Source organism: Anas platyrhynchos, chromosome 4, assembly GCF_047663525.1.
Source record: "Anas platyrhynchos isolate ZD024472 breed Pekin duck chromosome 4, IASCAAS_PekinDuck_T2T, whole genome shotgun sequence".
Classification (NCBI taxonomy): Eukaryota; Metazoa; Chordata; class Aves; order Anseriformes; family Anatidae; genus Anas; species Anas platyrhynchos.
This window is the reverse complement of record NC_092590.1, coordinates 67,232,583-67,249,759: the sequence shown is the minus strand read 5'-3', so window position 1 is coordinate 67,249,759 and position 17,177 is coordinate 67,232,583. Positions and strand designations below refer to the sequence as shown.

The following is a 17,177-nucleotide window of genomic DNA, read 5'->3' as shown; positions in this document are numbered from 1 at the left end:
ATAGTGAAAAATATTAAGGATTTTGACCATGTTGGCTAATGATGTTTCTTTCATACCTCATATTAAAGGGGGCAATGAAAAACTGGAGAAAGATGCAAGGAAGGGACAGAGGGAGAAAAAAAATCCACCTGGAAGCAGAAGAAAAGGGCTGGTAGAAGAAGAAATGAAGTTGTGCTGGGGGGGAAGGGGAAGCAAAACAAGCAAATGTGTGTCAGGCAGGACAACATTTTGGGCTTGAATCCCTCTTTCTCAGTTCTTGTGATTATATTTTATAAATGTGTATACATTCTTAATTTGTCATAATGCATTTAATTCCTCAGTAAGGCATAGTGAAAGCCAGGGGCATTGTGATTTGTGGTGGGATACAAACAGCTTCCTCTAGTGGTGGAGGGACTTTTATGCTTCTAAATGACAGTGAAAACAAATAATCTAAGTTCTGTCATCGCTTGTGCTTCCCTGTGTTGGTATTTCCAGGGAATGCAGTTAGGTTGTTGAAGGAGCAAAGCACCATAGCAGCAGAAATATCCTGGATTGCCTTGCATCTGATCAGTTCATACACTGATTATGAAGGAGGAAAAAATATATTTATTAGATTTCTTTTGGGGTACATTTCAAGATGTACATGTCAACATCATATTGGGCTATTTTTTAAAAAGGAGTGAAATGAAAGGAAGATGTGTGGAGTCTCCCTTCTGTTCCCATGAGTTTCACCAACTCGTAGCTGAACCAGTCAATGCATACATCTTTCATGTGAAATTCAGTCCCATCATGTTGGAGCTCTTTGTTCCTCCACAGCACAAAGCCAGGAGTAGAGATCTTCAGGTGGGCTGACTCAGACTTGGTAAATAAAATGAGACAGCAAAACACGTTGTGTGTTTGGGGCTGGGGAAGCACACGTGTGCAGCTGCGCGGAGCCTGGTGCTGAAGTGCTTCTTGGGGAGGGCAGAGGAAACGGGTTAAAGTGAAACAGATGCTGTCTACGCAGGAATTCATATTCATTTTGTTTACTCACCTGGCTATTGAGGAAACTGTGACAAAGAACATATGTATTCAGCTGACGGCCTTTTTATAAGACTAGCTATGACAAATGCAGTACTTTGTTTTCTACGCAGAGAGCTGATGTTTGTTACTGTCGTGTCACTTCAGTTACAGCAGGGATTTTCTTCTCCTTCTCTGGAAGTAGCTTTAAATGAGACAGAAGTAATATCTGGTTTGCTAGCACAAATTAAATTGCCAGCTGGGTTTTGCTTCCTTTGACAAAGCTGTTATAGCTCTTTGTACTCTAAGATTTTATCCAGATAGATCATGGCCATTTCCTTGCTGGTGCTGTGTGGCAGTTTGATCTGGCTAATATCTACATCCTTCATAAACTATTAAGGAAGGCAGCATCACTGAGAGTTCATTTTATGCCTTGAAGACTTTTTCAAGCCATTTTGTTACAAGATGACATCTGCTACTGCTGCCGAAAGGGGCTTTGTGTTTTCTGCTGCAGGTTGTGGCAGTGCAGGGATGTGTGAGCTGTGCCTCTGTGGTACCCCCACATGTGCTGACACCATGTTCCGGACATCCAGTGAACAACCAAGCTACAGTACTCTGGTGCAGTTGGTTTTAGGAATAGTTTCTTAAAATTTATGCTTCCTGGAGAGGTCACATCCTCTTGCATTCTGCAGGCACATAATAGGTTGTACCTCAGGAAGTCAAATAGTCAAATTTTTGTGTTTCTTCTCATGCTTAGAGAATGAAAACCTGCTTGTGGACAGAAAAGGAAGATCCATTAAACAAAACAAACAAACAAACAAAACAAACAAACAAACAAAAAAAAAACACACAAGAAACAAACAAAACACCTGACAGCAGCTGAAAGCAGATACTTAGGGGAAAATACCAGGACAGATGGATGCTTTCCAAGGCTTTAATCATTTGCAGCTCAAGGACTTCTTGAAGCAGTGGTGGTTTCTATTAATTCAATGAACCTTAGTAGATTTCTCTTCCCTTAGGATGTCAAAACTCTCTGAACCCCTGTAAGCTTTCTGCATGTTGCTCTGTACCCTGGCAGGATGCTCACCACTGCGTTGCATGTTAAGAACTTTTTTGTGAGCAACCTGTTACCAACAGCTTCATTAGTGCACCCTGGATTTTGTTGTTCCTGGTTTCCCTCTCCACTTAGATGCACTTTTACCCAAGAATCTGTCTTCATTGTAGAGCATAAAATTTACAGAGGAATCTTTCTAGCAAACAGCAGCATTGCTTGCACAGTGTTTGGATTCAAATTTCCAAAGCCATCTCAGGCCATATATAAAGTAAACAATTTTGAAAAGTCAAAAAACCTTTCTTCTCCAATCTGTCAGGCTTTCATGTAAATGACCACTTACTGTTTTTTTCTTTCTCTTTTAGGTAAGAAAAAGTACTCACTAGACTGATTCCAGAGCATAGACAAAACTTTTGGAGCTATGACTGATATTGCAAGCTGAGTTCCTTATCAGACCTTGTAAGGTAAATCAGAGAACGATAGGTAGTGGGAAAGGTGAACTAAATTAGGAGACAAGGGTGTACCATTTCTTTTCTATTCTGTGTAAGTGCTTCCTTTGGAAACATTTGATATTTATCATACCGCACTCTCCTCTGTACAACTGCAGAGAATTTTTGTGCACTGGAAATCCTCGGCCTTATAAATTCTTGTCTCAGGTTAATACAGGCAAGGCATGAAGTGGATTTTGGGGTTGTGTAACAACAGCATGAGAATATCTTCTTTTCAGCTCTTTAACACTGTGCATGCACAACTAACATCTGCATTATTCCTCTTTCTCTTTTTTTAGTTGCTGTCAGTTCTGATGTGTACTTTTAAAGTCAAAGTCTTTATGACTTTAAGACCTATTTCTAGGCCAAATATTCATTCTGCTGTTGAATATTAAGGAAGACAGTTGGCCTTTTCTGGTTTAAGTGTTTTTCTCAGATGCCTGCCCTGAGAATTTAACAGCTTTTTTTTCAGATTTTTTTTTTCTCAGCTATGCTATTACACCTGCTTTTTTTCGTTCACTGTTTTGTCTGTTGAAGTCCCCATAATCCTACTACCATGTGTGTTTCAACATTTGATGGAAACTATTAGACTGTAGCTAATGCAGAAGATAATGGCTGAGATAAAAAACTGTTTAAGTTCTGCTAATCTCCAAAGTATAGAGATAATAGCGAAAATCACAGTATTGATGAGGAAGTATTGATACTAGAAAGATATGCCCCTATTGAATCAAAGCATTTAAAGCAAATGCTGAAATTATATTGAAACCTCACTGCTGAACTGGCCAGAAGGTTGAAAATTGAGTTAATTGTAAGGACTCAGATGTATGAATGGGGGACACTGTTAAATTGACTTTCCTAGCTAAAAGGGAGAAAACTGATGTGAAAAGCCAATGAGAATTGTATTATTGCTGTATGGCTTTTGTTTTTTCTCCAGGGATCACTTTGCCAGTTGGTTTGGTCTGCTTTATTAAAACAGTGGGGGAAGGCAGCCTGATAGTTGGTTCAGAGAGATCTGTAAATGATGCATTAGGATGCTGCAATATGACTTTCATTGCAGGATACAGGATAATACAGGTTTAACATAAACAAACATTTAATGTCTCATCTCCAAAGATTTTTAATAATTTTTAGTTAATTGTCATACTTCTTTTTTTGGTATATTTTAATTTAGACACAGAAAGCCCTGTATGCTAATTTTAGAAGTGTTAATTTTCACATGGAGCACATTGATCTTGAAACACTCAATAAAATCAATATAGCCATTTCTGATGACAGACACAGATTTGACACTTTTTGCACAATCGTCAATGACATATAATCTATCATGTTGTCTTACAAAAAGAAAAAAAAAAAACAGCAAACTAAGTAGAAGTATATGTAATCAAGATGGTTCTGAAAGAAGCTATTTAAAAATGTTTATCACATTATGACAGTATTTTTAGCTGAAATACCAGATTTAATTATATTTCCTATTCACAGAAGAGGATTTTTAGCTCCTCATTGGTTTTAGTCCTACACGTGGGCTTAGACAGAAATTTAAAAGGTTGTAAATGGTTGTTCAGTCTTCCAATTTGAATCAACTATTTACCTTCCTTTCAAGAACTATGTAATGCTTGCTTTGATCATGTTCAAGATGCTTGCACTCTTAGACTTTTGCCACCTTTTACCATGCCTTTTAAATAGAGCAGCTTTATCTTTACTGAGGTACAAAAAGATTAAGTGTAAGTCCAAGGTCCTGCATAGTCTGTATCAAACCAGGGTATCAAAGTCTGGTCTAAATCCAAAGGCAGTGCAGTAACCACTGGATCATCCTATGTCAGGAAGGAAGAGTTGAGAAACGAAGTTTTACCCAACATGTATAAAAGTATTAAAAGCTGACATAATATTAATAGGAAATTGTTTTATTTGTATCAAATAGATTTAATTCTTGTGAAAAGTGCTAGACAGTTTACCTGGAAGAAAAGGAAAATCTATGTTCATTAATAGATACAATAATTTACTTTTATATAGCTATTGAAAACCTGTGTAGGCTTGAAAGAGATACTTTTCTACAGAATGAGGGTTTGTAGTCAATATTTTGATGGTTTGGTTGCATTGCTATTAATGGAGGACATACACTATTCAATTCATTATGAGAGAATATTTCTTTCCAACCAGCTGCTCCATCTTCCCCTATCCTAGTTCAGTGACTTTTGTAGCTTTCACAGTTAAGTTCAGTGTTTCCTCAGGTCTGGCCCATCATGCAGCTTCCCCATTTCACCTCCTCCAGAGATCCTACAACACTCTTAGCCATTTCTCAAATCTCCTGACAACTGGTTAGGTACTTGCTGAAGTATCTCATGTTAACCAGCATATATGTGCTGACTGATTCGGGATTACTTATGCTTTTTCTTTCTTATGAAAAAAGAGACTCCTTTCCAGTTAACTGCTGAAAGTGTGTTCTATCATCTACAATCAGTATATAAATTTAATACATTGTCTTCTTTATATTACTTCGGTATAAATGCAATATTAAAGGTACACGATCACCTGCCACTCTCATCTGTAGTTGGAAATGATGTACTCTTCTCAGTTCTTCCACATCTTCCTATGCATAATTAATTTAAATATATGCCTTTTCTGCTTTTCCATTTCTCTATACATAGTCCCAATGAGTGTAACATCGCTACTTCTAGTCATTCTGTCATTTGGATTTATGCATGTATTATCTGAAATGGTTTAGGAACTTTTGAAAGGATGTTTTTCCCATCTTCTAATCAAGGGCTTGATCCTGCCATATTAAAAACATAGTAGGACTGTTTTATTTACTAAGAGCAGTTTGCATAATAGCACAATACCATCCATAACTCGTGGTTTATGACAGATCTCTCTCTCTATATATATATATGTGCATTTAGGAACAGCACTTTGGGCTGTTTAAATTGTTCTTTGTGTTTCATCATATTAAGACAATGGCTGAAGAATTATTACTGCTCATGGTTACCATATGTCTGTATCTGGGGTGTTGTGTTTTTGTTTTTTTTTTGGTCAGCATTTACAATGTGGTACTCAGGAGATTTTTTTGCGAGCAGAAATTCTAGTTTCATGGCTGAAGCCCTTGCTCAGCATTACCCTAAGAGTTGATTCTTTGAGCAGTTCCCTCTAAATCCATTGCTTCCTGAGGATTAAGTTGCACCTTACCGTGCAAAGCTGAAATTGAATCCAAATAACCCAAGCTGAGTTGAATGGGCTCTACATATGGACACCAATTTAAAAGAAAATTTGAATACATCAGTGCAGCTCCAAGCAGAGGGTGGCTGGCAGGAACCTGTGCCACTTCACCTATGCAGGAAGTGTTGAGTCAGGTTGGAGGCATTCCTATGATTTTCTGTAACACAGGGCACAGGCAAACCAAGCTGGCAGCTTCCTAAAAGACTGGAAATGTATCTTGTGCTTGAAAATAGAATGAGAGTTTCCTGAATGTCAAAGGTGTTTAATTATTTTAAGATGTTTAAGCAGGTCTGTTACCTAAACATGCGTATGTGGAGGAGGGGGTGGAGGTTAGTGACTATTGGATTTAGCCTAATATAGTTAGCCTGGGCTCTAAGTTATTAAATATATATTACTCTCTCTGGTTGCCTTTTTGCATTCATTGGTGGGTGTGAAACAGAAGATGGGTCTGGAACCAGACATGAGAAATCTTTATTAGGACAATTTCTAGTCACCCATGTGAATATTGCAGCTATTCTATGGTCAGAGAGGTTTTTGTATTGTTTGTTTCTAGGTTAGATGTAAGGTCTATTTGGCATTTGAGTCCATTTAATCAAATCATGATAAAGTAGGTGCTATGAAACCATTTAATATCCACCTAAGACTTCATGACCACCAAAGGCAATATCTATCCTATACTAAATCACTTAAACAAGTTGTGTTTTGCATACCTATTTTTATTTTGTGCATGTTTATACACAGATGAGGAATTGTGTAAGTCTGCTATGAATTCAGCAAGTGCCAAAGTAACCCAAGTCTTTGTTGAACGACATTATCTATTCTATCAATATTTAATGTGGAGGAACCATTGAACCACATCATTTGATATAGATGGGTGTACTGCTCCTTGAACACCTCTAAAGCTGTCATTCTTTCTTCGCATTTTAGAAGTTATGTAGGAGAATAAACACCAAATGCTGTGTTCTGATAAAAAAGGCATGAAGCAAGATAATAGTGCTTTGTATAGCATACACATGTTCCTGGCAGTTTTTCTGGAAGTCTCTTGGGAGCTCAGCGGGGCCCCTTAGCCAGTTGGTTGCTCAGGGGCTTCCTGGCACTCTGAGGTTGGTTCCCAGGACAAAACACATGACATGGGATGGCTCTTCTTAGATGCATTTAGCTTCTCCTGGGATCTGTGGTTCTCCCTGCAGTGAGCACTGGGAAGACACCTAGTCAGTCTCTGTAAGCAGTGGGGTCAGATTGCTCTTGGCAGAGTTACTGCTAGTTAGCTTTTTCCATGCCTGTTGTTAGATCCAAATGCTGACACATCCTCTGAGTGTTACGGCTGTTCTTTAATGCCATTATTTGCACTTAAAGCTAAAGTGCACTGAGGTTAGGTTTATTTCTCTGAACTTAGAAACATTCACCCTGAATGCTATTCCAAACAAATTCTGTGAAATCACCACCCATGCTGCTTTGCCTATACGTCCTTTTCCCCAGATGGCTTAATTGCCTCTTGTTATTTGATTCTGTCCATGGTCTAAATTGCATAGATCATTTGACCTCTTGTTTCTCATGTCAATACCTTGCATCTGTTCATAGAAATTCAGTAGCATAACTTCTCTCACTGTTGATACTGGATCCTTTCTCTGTCTTCTTACCTATGCGTCAACTGTTTGTGCATATAAGAATATGATAAAGACAATGGAAATGCCATAAACAATATGGCCACGTGATAAATTAGTTCAATTTGTCCATTTGGCCCCTCCACCTGGTCTCTGCTTCTGGGAACTCTTCAGCACACCGTGCCACTGAGCTAACAGCTGTCATTAAAAATACATCAGGCAAGATATTTTTTTCTATTTCTTGTGAAATTCTCACAGATTCAAATCACCCCATTGTGGGTCCTATGAAGGGGGTAAGATTCTCTCAGGAGCCATTAAACATAAGCATTTTTGTGTCAAGGATAATTGTTAAAGTCCAGAATATTATTGCATTCTCTCCCACAGGAAAGGGAGAATATCTTTTTCAGTGTGATTTAACACTTCCAGTTCCCCCAAAAAATTGCGATCATGGGCTTGAAACCATACAAATTTTTAGCATGAAGGAATTAATTTAATTTTAAAACAATTTTATAACCTTTGTGAACTCTTCAATTAATAAGAATTTACTCATGAAGAGGTAAAGATATTACTTTTCCATTGTTAAGAATTTAAGAAGGTCTGCATTACTCACAAGCAGTCTGATGCTTATGTGTAAGCTAACTCTTCAAGATTAAAATAAAATTCTGTGGTATTTCTCCTCTGTATTTCATTTATTGTGCCCTACATTACATACATACATACATATGTTACATTGTACCCATTTATTGTACCCTATATTACACAGGAGGAGCTCTGCTGCTGCAGTGAGGTGAAATCCTTTCAAATCAAAGGAGAAGTACTTATTTACTCCAACAAAAAACAGTTTTAGTATTTTAGCAGAAAATGCTGCCTACAGAGTAGTATTGCTAAAAGGGCTGTAGGAAACTAACTCATTTTACAATTCATATTTTTTCACTTTTCAGATTGTCTTTAAAAAAAAAAATCACAGTCTCTGTGTAACATTTTAAATCTGTTCAAACTGCTGGTGTCTCTGCCTTGGTTACTGAGAAGTCGAGTGTTCAGTGCAGTTGTAGGAGAAAAGTCCCATGGTCTGAAGCTCAGTCTCACTCTGCAAAGCAACAGCCTGTAGCCAGCTTCTGTAAGGTAGCAGCAAGTAGGGTTGTACTTCCATATGAAGTTAATGATAATATTTATCCTTTGAGCATCTCTGTGAGCATCCATGTTATTCTTGCAAAAGTGTCTTTAAGTCAAACATATGCATGTTCTAACAAGGAGACTCTTTTTTTTTTTTTTTTTTTGTGTGTGTGTGTGTGTGTGTTTTAACTAGAGCATCTGTTTGTGATTCCTGATTAGATATCATGTATCTGATGAACAATGCTTCAGTGTCTCGTTAAAGGAGAGATCCAAGTGGCAGCAGGTAGATGGAGTTGGAGCTGGGACTAATTGTAAGGAAAGTTGATGGCTTTTGGTTTCAGTTTTAAGAATCAAACGTCCTGCCATGGTTAACATGGAAAAGTTTGCCTTGAGAATTTAACAAAATGAATATGTAAGGATTAGTGGGTTAGAACTACAGTGTGCTCAAAGTTTGGAGGATATTCTGAAATTTTGTTAAGAAATCTATGCCTTCTCTTAATGAAGAAAGTAAGAGGTAGAAAGTTGCGTATTGGCAAAGAGTGGAGAAAAACACTGGCTAGGCAGAGTGTCTCTGGTAAACAGATTTTAGTCAGGTCCTTCCACAGTAATCCAAATGTCTTGGAAAGTTAGGTTTCTGCAGCACATGAAGCAAAAGAGTAAGAAAAGATTTCCTTGACAAGAATCCCTAGTCTGTAAGATGTGACATCTGAGTTTTGCTTTGGGTTTTGCTGCAAAATTGTTACACAGCACTGGCTACTCAGAGATCTGAACAATCCTGCATAATACACATCCCAGAATGCAGATGGAAATAATAAATACTGCTGTTGCATACCCTGCATGCACAGGCAATATTAATTAAGCAATATTTGTTTATTTAAATGTTTTTATTGGTTCAGGTTTTGAAGCACTCTGAAGTGCTTTTGAAAAGCCACCTCTAGTCAGCCCTTCAGTGGGAAGCTACGGAAGGTCCCTTTAGATTTAAAGAATATTTATGGTATTGTAACTTTTATATATTAATAGATATTTAGGTCTAAAGGTGATTTCTACCTATGTCAGAGGGGCTGAGCATCCTTTGTACTGTTCCCTTCTTGCTGTTGCCTTCAGAGAGGCAGCCCTCCCGTTTGCTACTCATGGACATGCCTCACCTGTTGAGTGTCTCTGTGCTCTGTGTGTCCAGGTTGTGCTTGTGTCACCTCAGAAATTGGTCAGCCTGTTGGATTATAAATCACACACAGAATCACACACAGAATCTCTAGGTTGGAAGAGACCTCAAGATCATCGAGTCCAACCTCTAACCTAACACTAACAGTACCCACTAAACCATATCCCTAAGCTCTACATCTAAACGTCTTTTGAAGACTTCCAGGGATGGTGACTCCACCACCTCCCTGGGCAGCCCGTTCCAGTGCCTAACAACCCTTTCAGTAAAGAAATTCTTCCTAACATCTAACCTAAAACTCCCCTGGCGTAACTTTAGCCCATTCCCCCTCGTCCTGTCACCAGGCACATGGGAGAACAGGCCAACCCCCACCTCGCTACAGCCTCCTTTAATGTACTTATACAGAGCAATAAGGTCACCCCTGAGCCTCCTCTTCTCTAGGCTGAACAAGCCCAGCTCCTTCAGCCGCTCCTCATAGGACTTGCTCTCCAGGCCCCTCACCAGCTTCGTCGCCCTTCTTTGGACCCGCTCAAGCACCTCGATGTCCTTCTTGTAGCGAGGGGCCCAAAACTGAACACAGTACTCGAGGTGCGGCCTCACCAGAGCTGAGTACAGGGGGACGATCACCTCCCTAGCCCTGCTGGTCACAGTGTTTCTGATACAAGCCAGGATGCCGTTGGCCTTCTTGGCCACCTGAGCACACTGCTGGCTCATATTCAGCCGACTGTCCACCATCACTCCCAGGTCCTTCTCTGCCTGGCAGCTCTCCAACCATTCCTCTCCCAGCCTGTAGTTCTGCTTGGGGTTATTGCGCCCCAGGTGCAGGACCCGGCACTTGGCCTTGTTGAACTTCATACAGTTGACCTCAGCCCATCCGTGCAGCCTATCCAGATCCTCCTGCAGAGCCTTCCTACCCTCGAGCAGATCGACACACGCACCTAGCTTGGTGTCATCTGCAAACTTACTGAGGGTGCACTCAATGCCGTCATCCAGATCATTGATGAAGATGTTAAAGAGGACCGGCCCCAGCACCGAGCCCTGGGGGACGCCACTGGTGACTGGCCTCCAACTGGACTTGGCTCCATTTACCACAACTCTTTGGGCCCGGCTATCCAGCCAGTTTCTAACCCAACGAAGCGTGCGCCAGTCCAAGCCAAGAGCAGCCAGTTTCTTGAGGAGAATGCTGTGGGAGACGGTGTCAAAAGCCTTGCTGAAGTCAAGGTAGACCACATCCACAGCCTTTCCGTCGTCCACCCAGCGCGTCACTTTGTCGTAGAAGGAGATCAGGTTCGTCAAGCAGGACCTGCCTTCCATAAACCCATGCTGACTGGGCCTGATCGCCTGCTTGCCCTTCAAGTGCCGCATGATGACTCCCAAGAGGATCTGCTCCATGAGCTTCCCTGGTACTGAGGTCAAACTGACCGGCCTGTAGTTCCCCGGGTCTGCCCTCCGGCCCTTCTTGTAGATGGGCGTCACATTTGCTAGCCGCCAGTCAGCTGGGACCTCCCCCGATAGCCAGGACTGCTGATAAATGATGGATAGGGGCTTGGCCAGCTCCTCTGCCAGTTCTCTCAGTACCCTTGGATGGATCCCATCCGGCCCCATCTATTTGTGCACATCCAAGTGCCGTAGCAGGTCACCAACCAGTTCTTCGTGGATGGTGAGGGCCACATCCTGCTCCCCGTCCCCTTCCACCAGTTCTGGGTACTGGGTATCCAGAGAGCAACCGGTTTTGCCGCTAAAGACTGAGGCAAAGAAGGCATTAAGCACCTCCGCCTTTTCCTCATCTCTTGTAACTAAGTTTCCCCCTGCATCCAGTAAAGGATGGAGATTCTCCCTAGTCCTCCTTTTTGTGTTGATGTATTTATAAAAGCGTTTTTTGTTATCTTTAACAGCAGTAGCCAGATTGAGCTCCAGATGAGCTTTGGCCTTCCTAATCTTGTCCCTGCACAGCCTCGCTACATCCCTATAGTCCTCCTTAGTGGCCTGCCCAATTTTCCAAAGATTATAAACCCTCTTTTTTCTCCTAAGCTCAAGCCACAATTCTCTGTTGAGCCAGGCTGGTCTTCTTCCCCACTGGCTCATCTTTGGGCGCATGGGAATAGACCGCTCCTGTGCCATTAGGATTTGCCTCTTAAAGAGCGCCCAGCCTTTCTAGACCCCTCTGCCCTTCAGAACCGCCTCCCATGGGACTCCACCAACTAGTGTCCTGAGCAGCCCAAAGTCAGCCCTCCGAAAGTCCAATACAGTGGTTTTACTGGTTCCCTTCCTGGCCCCGCCAAGAATAGTGAACTCCACCATTTCGTGGTCACTCTGCCCAAGACTGCTCCCGACAATCACATCCTCCACCAGTCCTTCTCTGTTTGTGAAGAGAAGGTCTAGCAGGGCACCACCCCTGGTAGGTTCACTAATCAGCTGCGTCAGGAAGCTATCTTCCACTTTCTCCAGAAACCTCCTAGACTGCTTCCTCTGGGCTGTGTTGTGCTTCCAGGATATGTCAGGGAAGTTGAAGTCCCCCACGAGTACAAGCGCCGACGATTTCGCAACTTCTGTCAGCTGCCTGTAGAACTCCTCATCCGTCTCCTCATCCTGGTTCGGCGGTCTATAGCAGACCCCGACCAGGACGCTAGCCTTGTTGTCCCTGCCGATCCTAACCCAAAGGGACTCGATCTTGTCATTCCTAGCCTCGAGTTCTACAACATCGAAAGACTCTCTAATATAGAGAGCCACACCGCCACCCCTTCTGTGCTGCCTGTCCCTTCTGAAGAGCCTATAGCCAGGCATCGCAGCACTCCAGTCATGAGACTGGTCCCACCACGTTTCCGTGATGGCAACCAAGTCGTAGCCTGCCCGCTGCACGATGGCTTCCAGCTCCTCCTGTTTGTTACCCATGCTGCGTGCATTGGTGTAGATGCACTTCAGCTGGGCCTTTACCTTATCCTCCGGCCTTGCCATTGCTCCCCCTGGCACAGCCCCAACAGTCCTTGCTTCAGCCCCATCCCCCTTCTTACCTAGTTTAAAGCCCTATCAATGAGCCCCGCCAGCTCCTGGCCCAGGATCCTTTTTCCCCTAAAGGATAGGGACCCGTCTACGGCCATCAGACCAGGTGCTGAGTAAACTGCCCCATGGTCGAAAAACCCAAGATTTCTGCATAGGCACCAGCCCCGGAGCCACGTGTTTAACAGGTGGGCTTTCCTTGTCCTCTCTGTACCCCTCCCTGTCAACGTAGGGATGGACGAAAATACTACCTGCACTCCTGCTCCGTCCACTAACCGTCCCAGCAACACAAATTTACCCATTTGAAAGACAACCTGGATTTTTTTGTTGTTGTTGTTTTTACCTTTCAAATCAAAATGTGAAAACCATAAATTTCACACAGCAGCACTAGTGTTGGTGACAAATATGACAAAATTAAATGAGACAATATCAATCCAAACAAATAAGAGAGGGATGCCTTTCTTGTTTATGTCATATTCCAGTCGAGGCAAGATAGTTTTACCCACTTAAATGAGAATCCAGTGATTCTTGTGATATACCCTAGATTAGTTTGTTAGGTTTAAGCTTATTTTTAATAATGCTTGTAAAGCTTTAATCAAAGCTCTTCACACAAGACTTTTAAAGTTTCTGATTAACTGAATAGCTTTTTCAACAGAAGCAAATATAAGATTAAAAATATATTTTAAGACCCTCTCCAGCTGTTAATGGCTTTCAGTACATGGACCAGACTAAAGCCGTTCCCAAATCAATCCTGCCCAAACTTGTATGGTACGGATATTAGGCCCTTAACACCATACTTCTGCTCTGTCTGCTCCTATTGCACTTCATTACTAGCTAAAGGAGACCTAGCCATGACCTAGCCTCTGTACCAAAAAGTTAAAAATTTGACTTAATAAAAATATTTCTACTTGCTTTGAAATACGTTTCACAAAATAGGAAAAGCCTTTAAAAGCGGTATGTGCTAAAAACAAAGAAGCAACAATAACAAAGCACCAAACCAACAACTACAAAAACACAACAAAAAAAAAAATTGTGTAACCACGTACTTTTCAGCCATCTGCTAACATATGGTCTTTGTTCTTATAATCATACAGTCTCAAAAAACGATGGTGCTTTGGAACTGAAAAAAATATTTGCTGTTAACAGTGTTTTACATACTTACTTGCATGTTCTTAGTAGCAATAAAATAGATCCTATTAAAGTCAAAAGTAAATTATACTTCAATATAATTAGCCAGAACCAAAGCTTAAATGAATACATGAACAATTTCCTTCTTGCTCAAGGTGCTATTCATAAAGCATTCAATTCTTATCCTTTACAACTAAGTAGAGCCTCCTTAGAGACATACAATTTTGTTTCAACATCAGGAGTATGCTGCATTATCAGTGGTTGCAAAAGCACTTTAATCTGGAGGTGACAAACAGGAAAGATTAATGGCTTCAATTTGTACACATGCAGCCAAGTACCACATTGATTCTTTAGCAAAGGCAGAACGGACATGATTGCTTGGGACTTAGGAAAGAAAATATTGACTTGGGTCATAATCTCAAAATGCATTCTTATATAGCTTAAAATATCACCATAGATATAAGAATACTCTATGTACACCCTAGCACCATATCAGCAAAACTGCTTAAATGTATGTTTAAAGATATAAAGACATTTTGGGAACTTCAATAGAAAAAGGTACATAATTAAACATTATAGATAATCTGAGGCTTTAAGCAGGTGTTTAAAAATTGGAGTAGTTTTTATATCCTTGTTTTTACAAGGAGACAATTAAGACACAAAGTGGCCAAGTGACTTCCCCAGAATTTCCCAAGAAGACAGTGGAGGAGAAAGAAGCCAACGCAATTTTCTTGGGTCTGAGTGTCTGAAGCATGAGTGCCTACAAAGTCACCCTTAAAAGTTTCTGTACCACTGCAGGTAGTGTCTTAGCATTGCTACTTATTGACACAAATATTGGTGCAATAGGAAAAGATGGAGGCACTGCACTAACAGGGATTTTTACTAGATGTTTTTAGATAGATATTTTAGGTCTCTTATGCTAATTTTATTAAAGAACATCACTGAAACCTTTAGCACAAGAATAATTTATAAAGGTTTCAGGCAGTACTTTGTTACATCTGTGGATATTTTTGCTTGTCTGTATGTTTTTTTAAAGACTGACTTTTTTCTACAGAAGATGAGAGATGGGCTGGTATTCAAAGGAGGGTTGCAGAAGTGATGTTGATACACTTTAATTGCTAGCCAGAGTGCTGTCTTATTTAATGAAACCTTTTCTGAAGCCAATTAAAATAAAAGGCTTAGAACACAGGAGGGGGCAAAGGGGTGAAGAGAACAGATGTACAGTCATATCAGCTAGAGAGATGTAATATTCACTTTCAAAAACAAGAGGGAATGCAATGGTGATTTGCCCCCAAAATCTATTCTCATTCTCTTTTACACTAGGAGCCCAGGAAGATTTCTTTACAAAAAGTGTGGTCTAAGACTTTATGAAGATTAACTTGTGACATGTGAGACCACAACCAAGAAAAGCTACGCAGCATCCAGACCCCTGAGACAGTGTGACATACTCAGCACTTTTAAAAAGCAGGCCATTTAAATATAGCTGGTGGGCTAAGGAAGGCAAGTTTTAAAAATCTTAGCTAAAAGCCTTAAAATATCAAAGAGAAATAAGTCTGAATGTTACAAGTGTGAAGTTAGACATATGGTGTGATGGTTTTTGGGTTTCTGTCAATTATGCAAGTTGATTGGAATTAAGTAAAACTCTCTTAATATTGGGGAAGTGATTGGATGGAGCCAGTTTAACTGTTTCTCTCCCCTCCTTGCTGCCCCAGTCTTACATAAAAAATGGTGAGTTTATTGGTAAATGACTGTGGACTAACAATGATGAATTTTTCACTGCACTTGTGAGGACCTATCCTTCCCATACTGTCTACAAATGGCAATAGAAGTAATTAAAAATAAAAATACAAGATACCCAAGTTCTTTGTTAGCTAAATCTCCTACAGTGAGAAATCAAACAAAGCTAAAAACCAACCAACTAAGCAAAAGCACCCCAAAAATCCCAACTGTCCTTTGGATGACAGAGTTATTCAGTCCAAGAATCCCTTAAGCTGCTGTCTTCTTTATGAGACTCCAGGGACAAAAATACTTTGGCATTTTGTGTCAAGACTATAGTGATGGAAGATTCTTTTACTGGATTTAGTTCATCCCCATCAGTTCCTCCACTGATGTTAGTGTGGGGTTTCTTTGGTCTTTTTTTTTTTTTTTTTCTCTCCCCTTATAGTGTATGGCTTTCAGGCACAGCATTTTGAAGCTCAATTTCTCTCCTTCCTGAAAACAGAAAAATAATCCTGTTGCCTTTGGGAGAAGGAGTTGGCTCAGAGAAGAATTATATTACCATGACATATATAAAAAAAATAATAAAAAAGGAACTTGCCTGAGAGAGAACAATGAACATTTATTTACTGTCCTGTAAAGAAAGAATTTCACGTCTATATGGAAGGTTGCCATATGACTTATATGCTATTTAAATCTCACTTGAAGCCCTGATCTGAATGAGAATTTCTTGCCTATACTGAACCTGAAGCAGTTAAAAGGCAGATAAAGCTACCCACGCCTTTTCGATCTATGATGATATGTGCACACACAAGCATTTTGTGCAGTAGTAATGAAGGAAATGTAGACTAAAACTATGCATGTTGCCTGTCATTCTCGTAGTAGGTGATCATGTTAATGACTCTCCAGCAAAAGAAAAAAATTGCTGCTGTTCCCCACTATCTCCCTCCACAGTGCATTTCCTTCATATGATGGTGATCCCGGTTGTGTGAACAACATTCATCTGGTCCTGCATCCAGGAGCAATGTCTCCTTTTGTCTTCTGAGGTAATATCAAGCAAATTTTTAATTTTTGTTTCGATGCATTTTGAACTTGTAGTAGACTGCTGGCAAGCGTCTAGTTGAATGAAAGTTAGTGACCTCCTAAGAACCAGTTAAATATGGGAAAAAAAAAAAAAAAAAAAAAAAAAAAAAAAAATGTGCTTGATGTTCCCTAAACTGGCTAGCTGGTTCTGAATTTGTTTATTTTAAATATTGTGGAAACATCTTCAAATCTAGTTATGAACTCTGGTTTCTAACAAGATGCTATTAATTTGGCCAACCATACTCTGAAATGTACTTTAGTCTTTGGACTTTTTGAAGTAGTTTAACTCCTTGCTAAACTGAAAATAGGAAAGAAATAAAAAGCTTAAATGATGTTTTTTTAAGGTATTGTATCATGTGCTGTAGTTTAACATTTAAAGATAAATGTATTTCAAAAAGGAGATGGAAAGGGATAAATATAACATAATGAGTAGAGCATATATGAATTTCATGGACCATTAATCTTTAATGTTTCCTATTCAAGGCTGAAAATACATTAATTCAGCTATCAGCTCTTCCCTGCTCTCCTGACTATGCAGGTCATACAGAGGTTGCTATAGTAACCTTGCATTACCAATGTAAAGACACCGAAGGATCTGGCTATCTATATAAATGAAGTAATTGAGGGTTTTTTGTAACCAGCACCCTCAC

General features: G+C 40.3%; 1 protein-coding gene across 4 annotated transcripts in view; it reads left to right on the top strand.

The window, feature by feature from the left end:
• Window positions 1-17,177, top strand: part of C4H4orf50 (chromosome 4 C4orf50 homolog) — an 82,065-nt gene that overhangs the window by 45,118 nt on the left and 19,770 nt on the right. For 3 of the 4 annotated variants that reach the window (XM_072037784.1, XM_038177953.2, XM_072037786.1), the window contains exon 16: window positions 2,395-2,493. The exons of the other annotated variant lie outside the window; for it this stretch is intronic. In XM_072037784.1, the coding sequence (XP_071893885.1) occupies window positions 2,395-2,420 (26 nt within the window). In that variant the 3' untranslated portion in view covers window positions 2,421-2,493. The remainder of the gene's footprint in view (window positions 1-2,394; window positions 2,494-17,177) is intronic. 4 annotated transcript variants of the gene reach the window in all.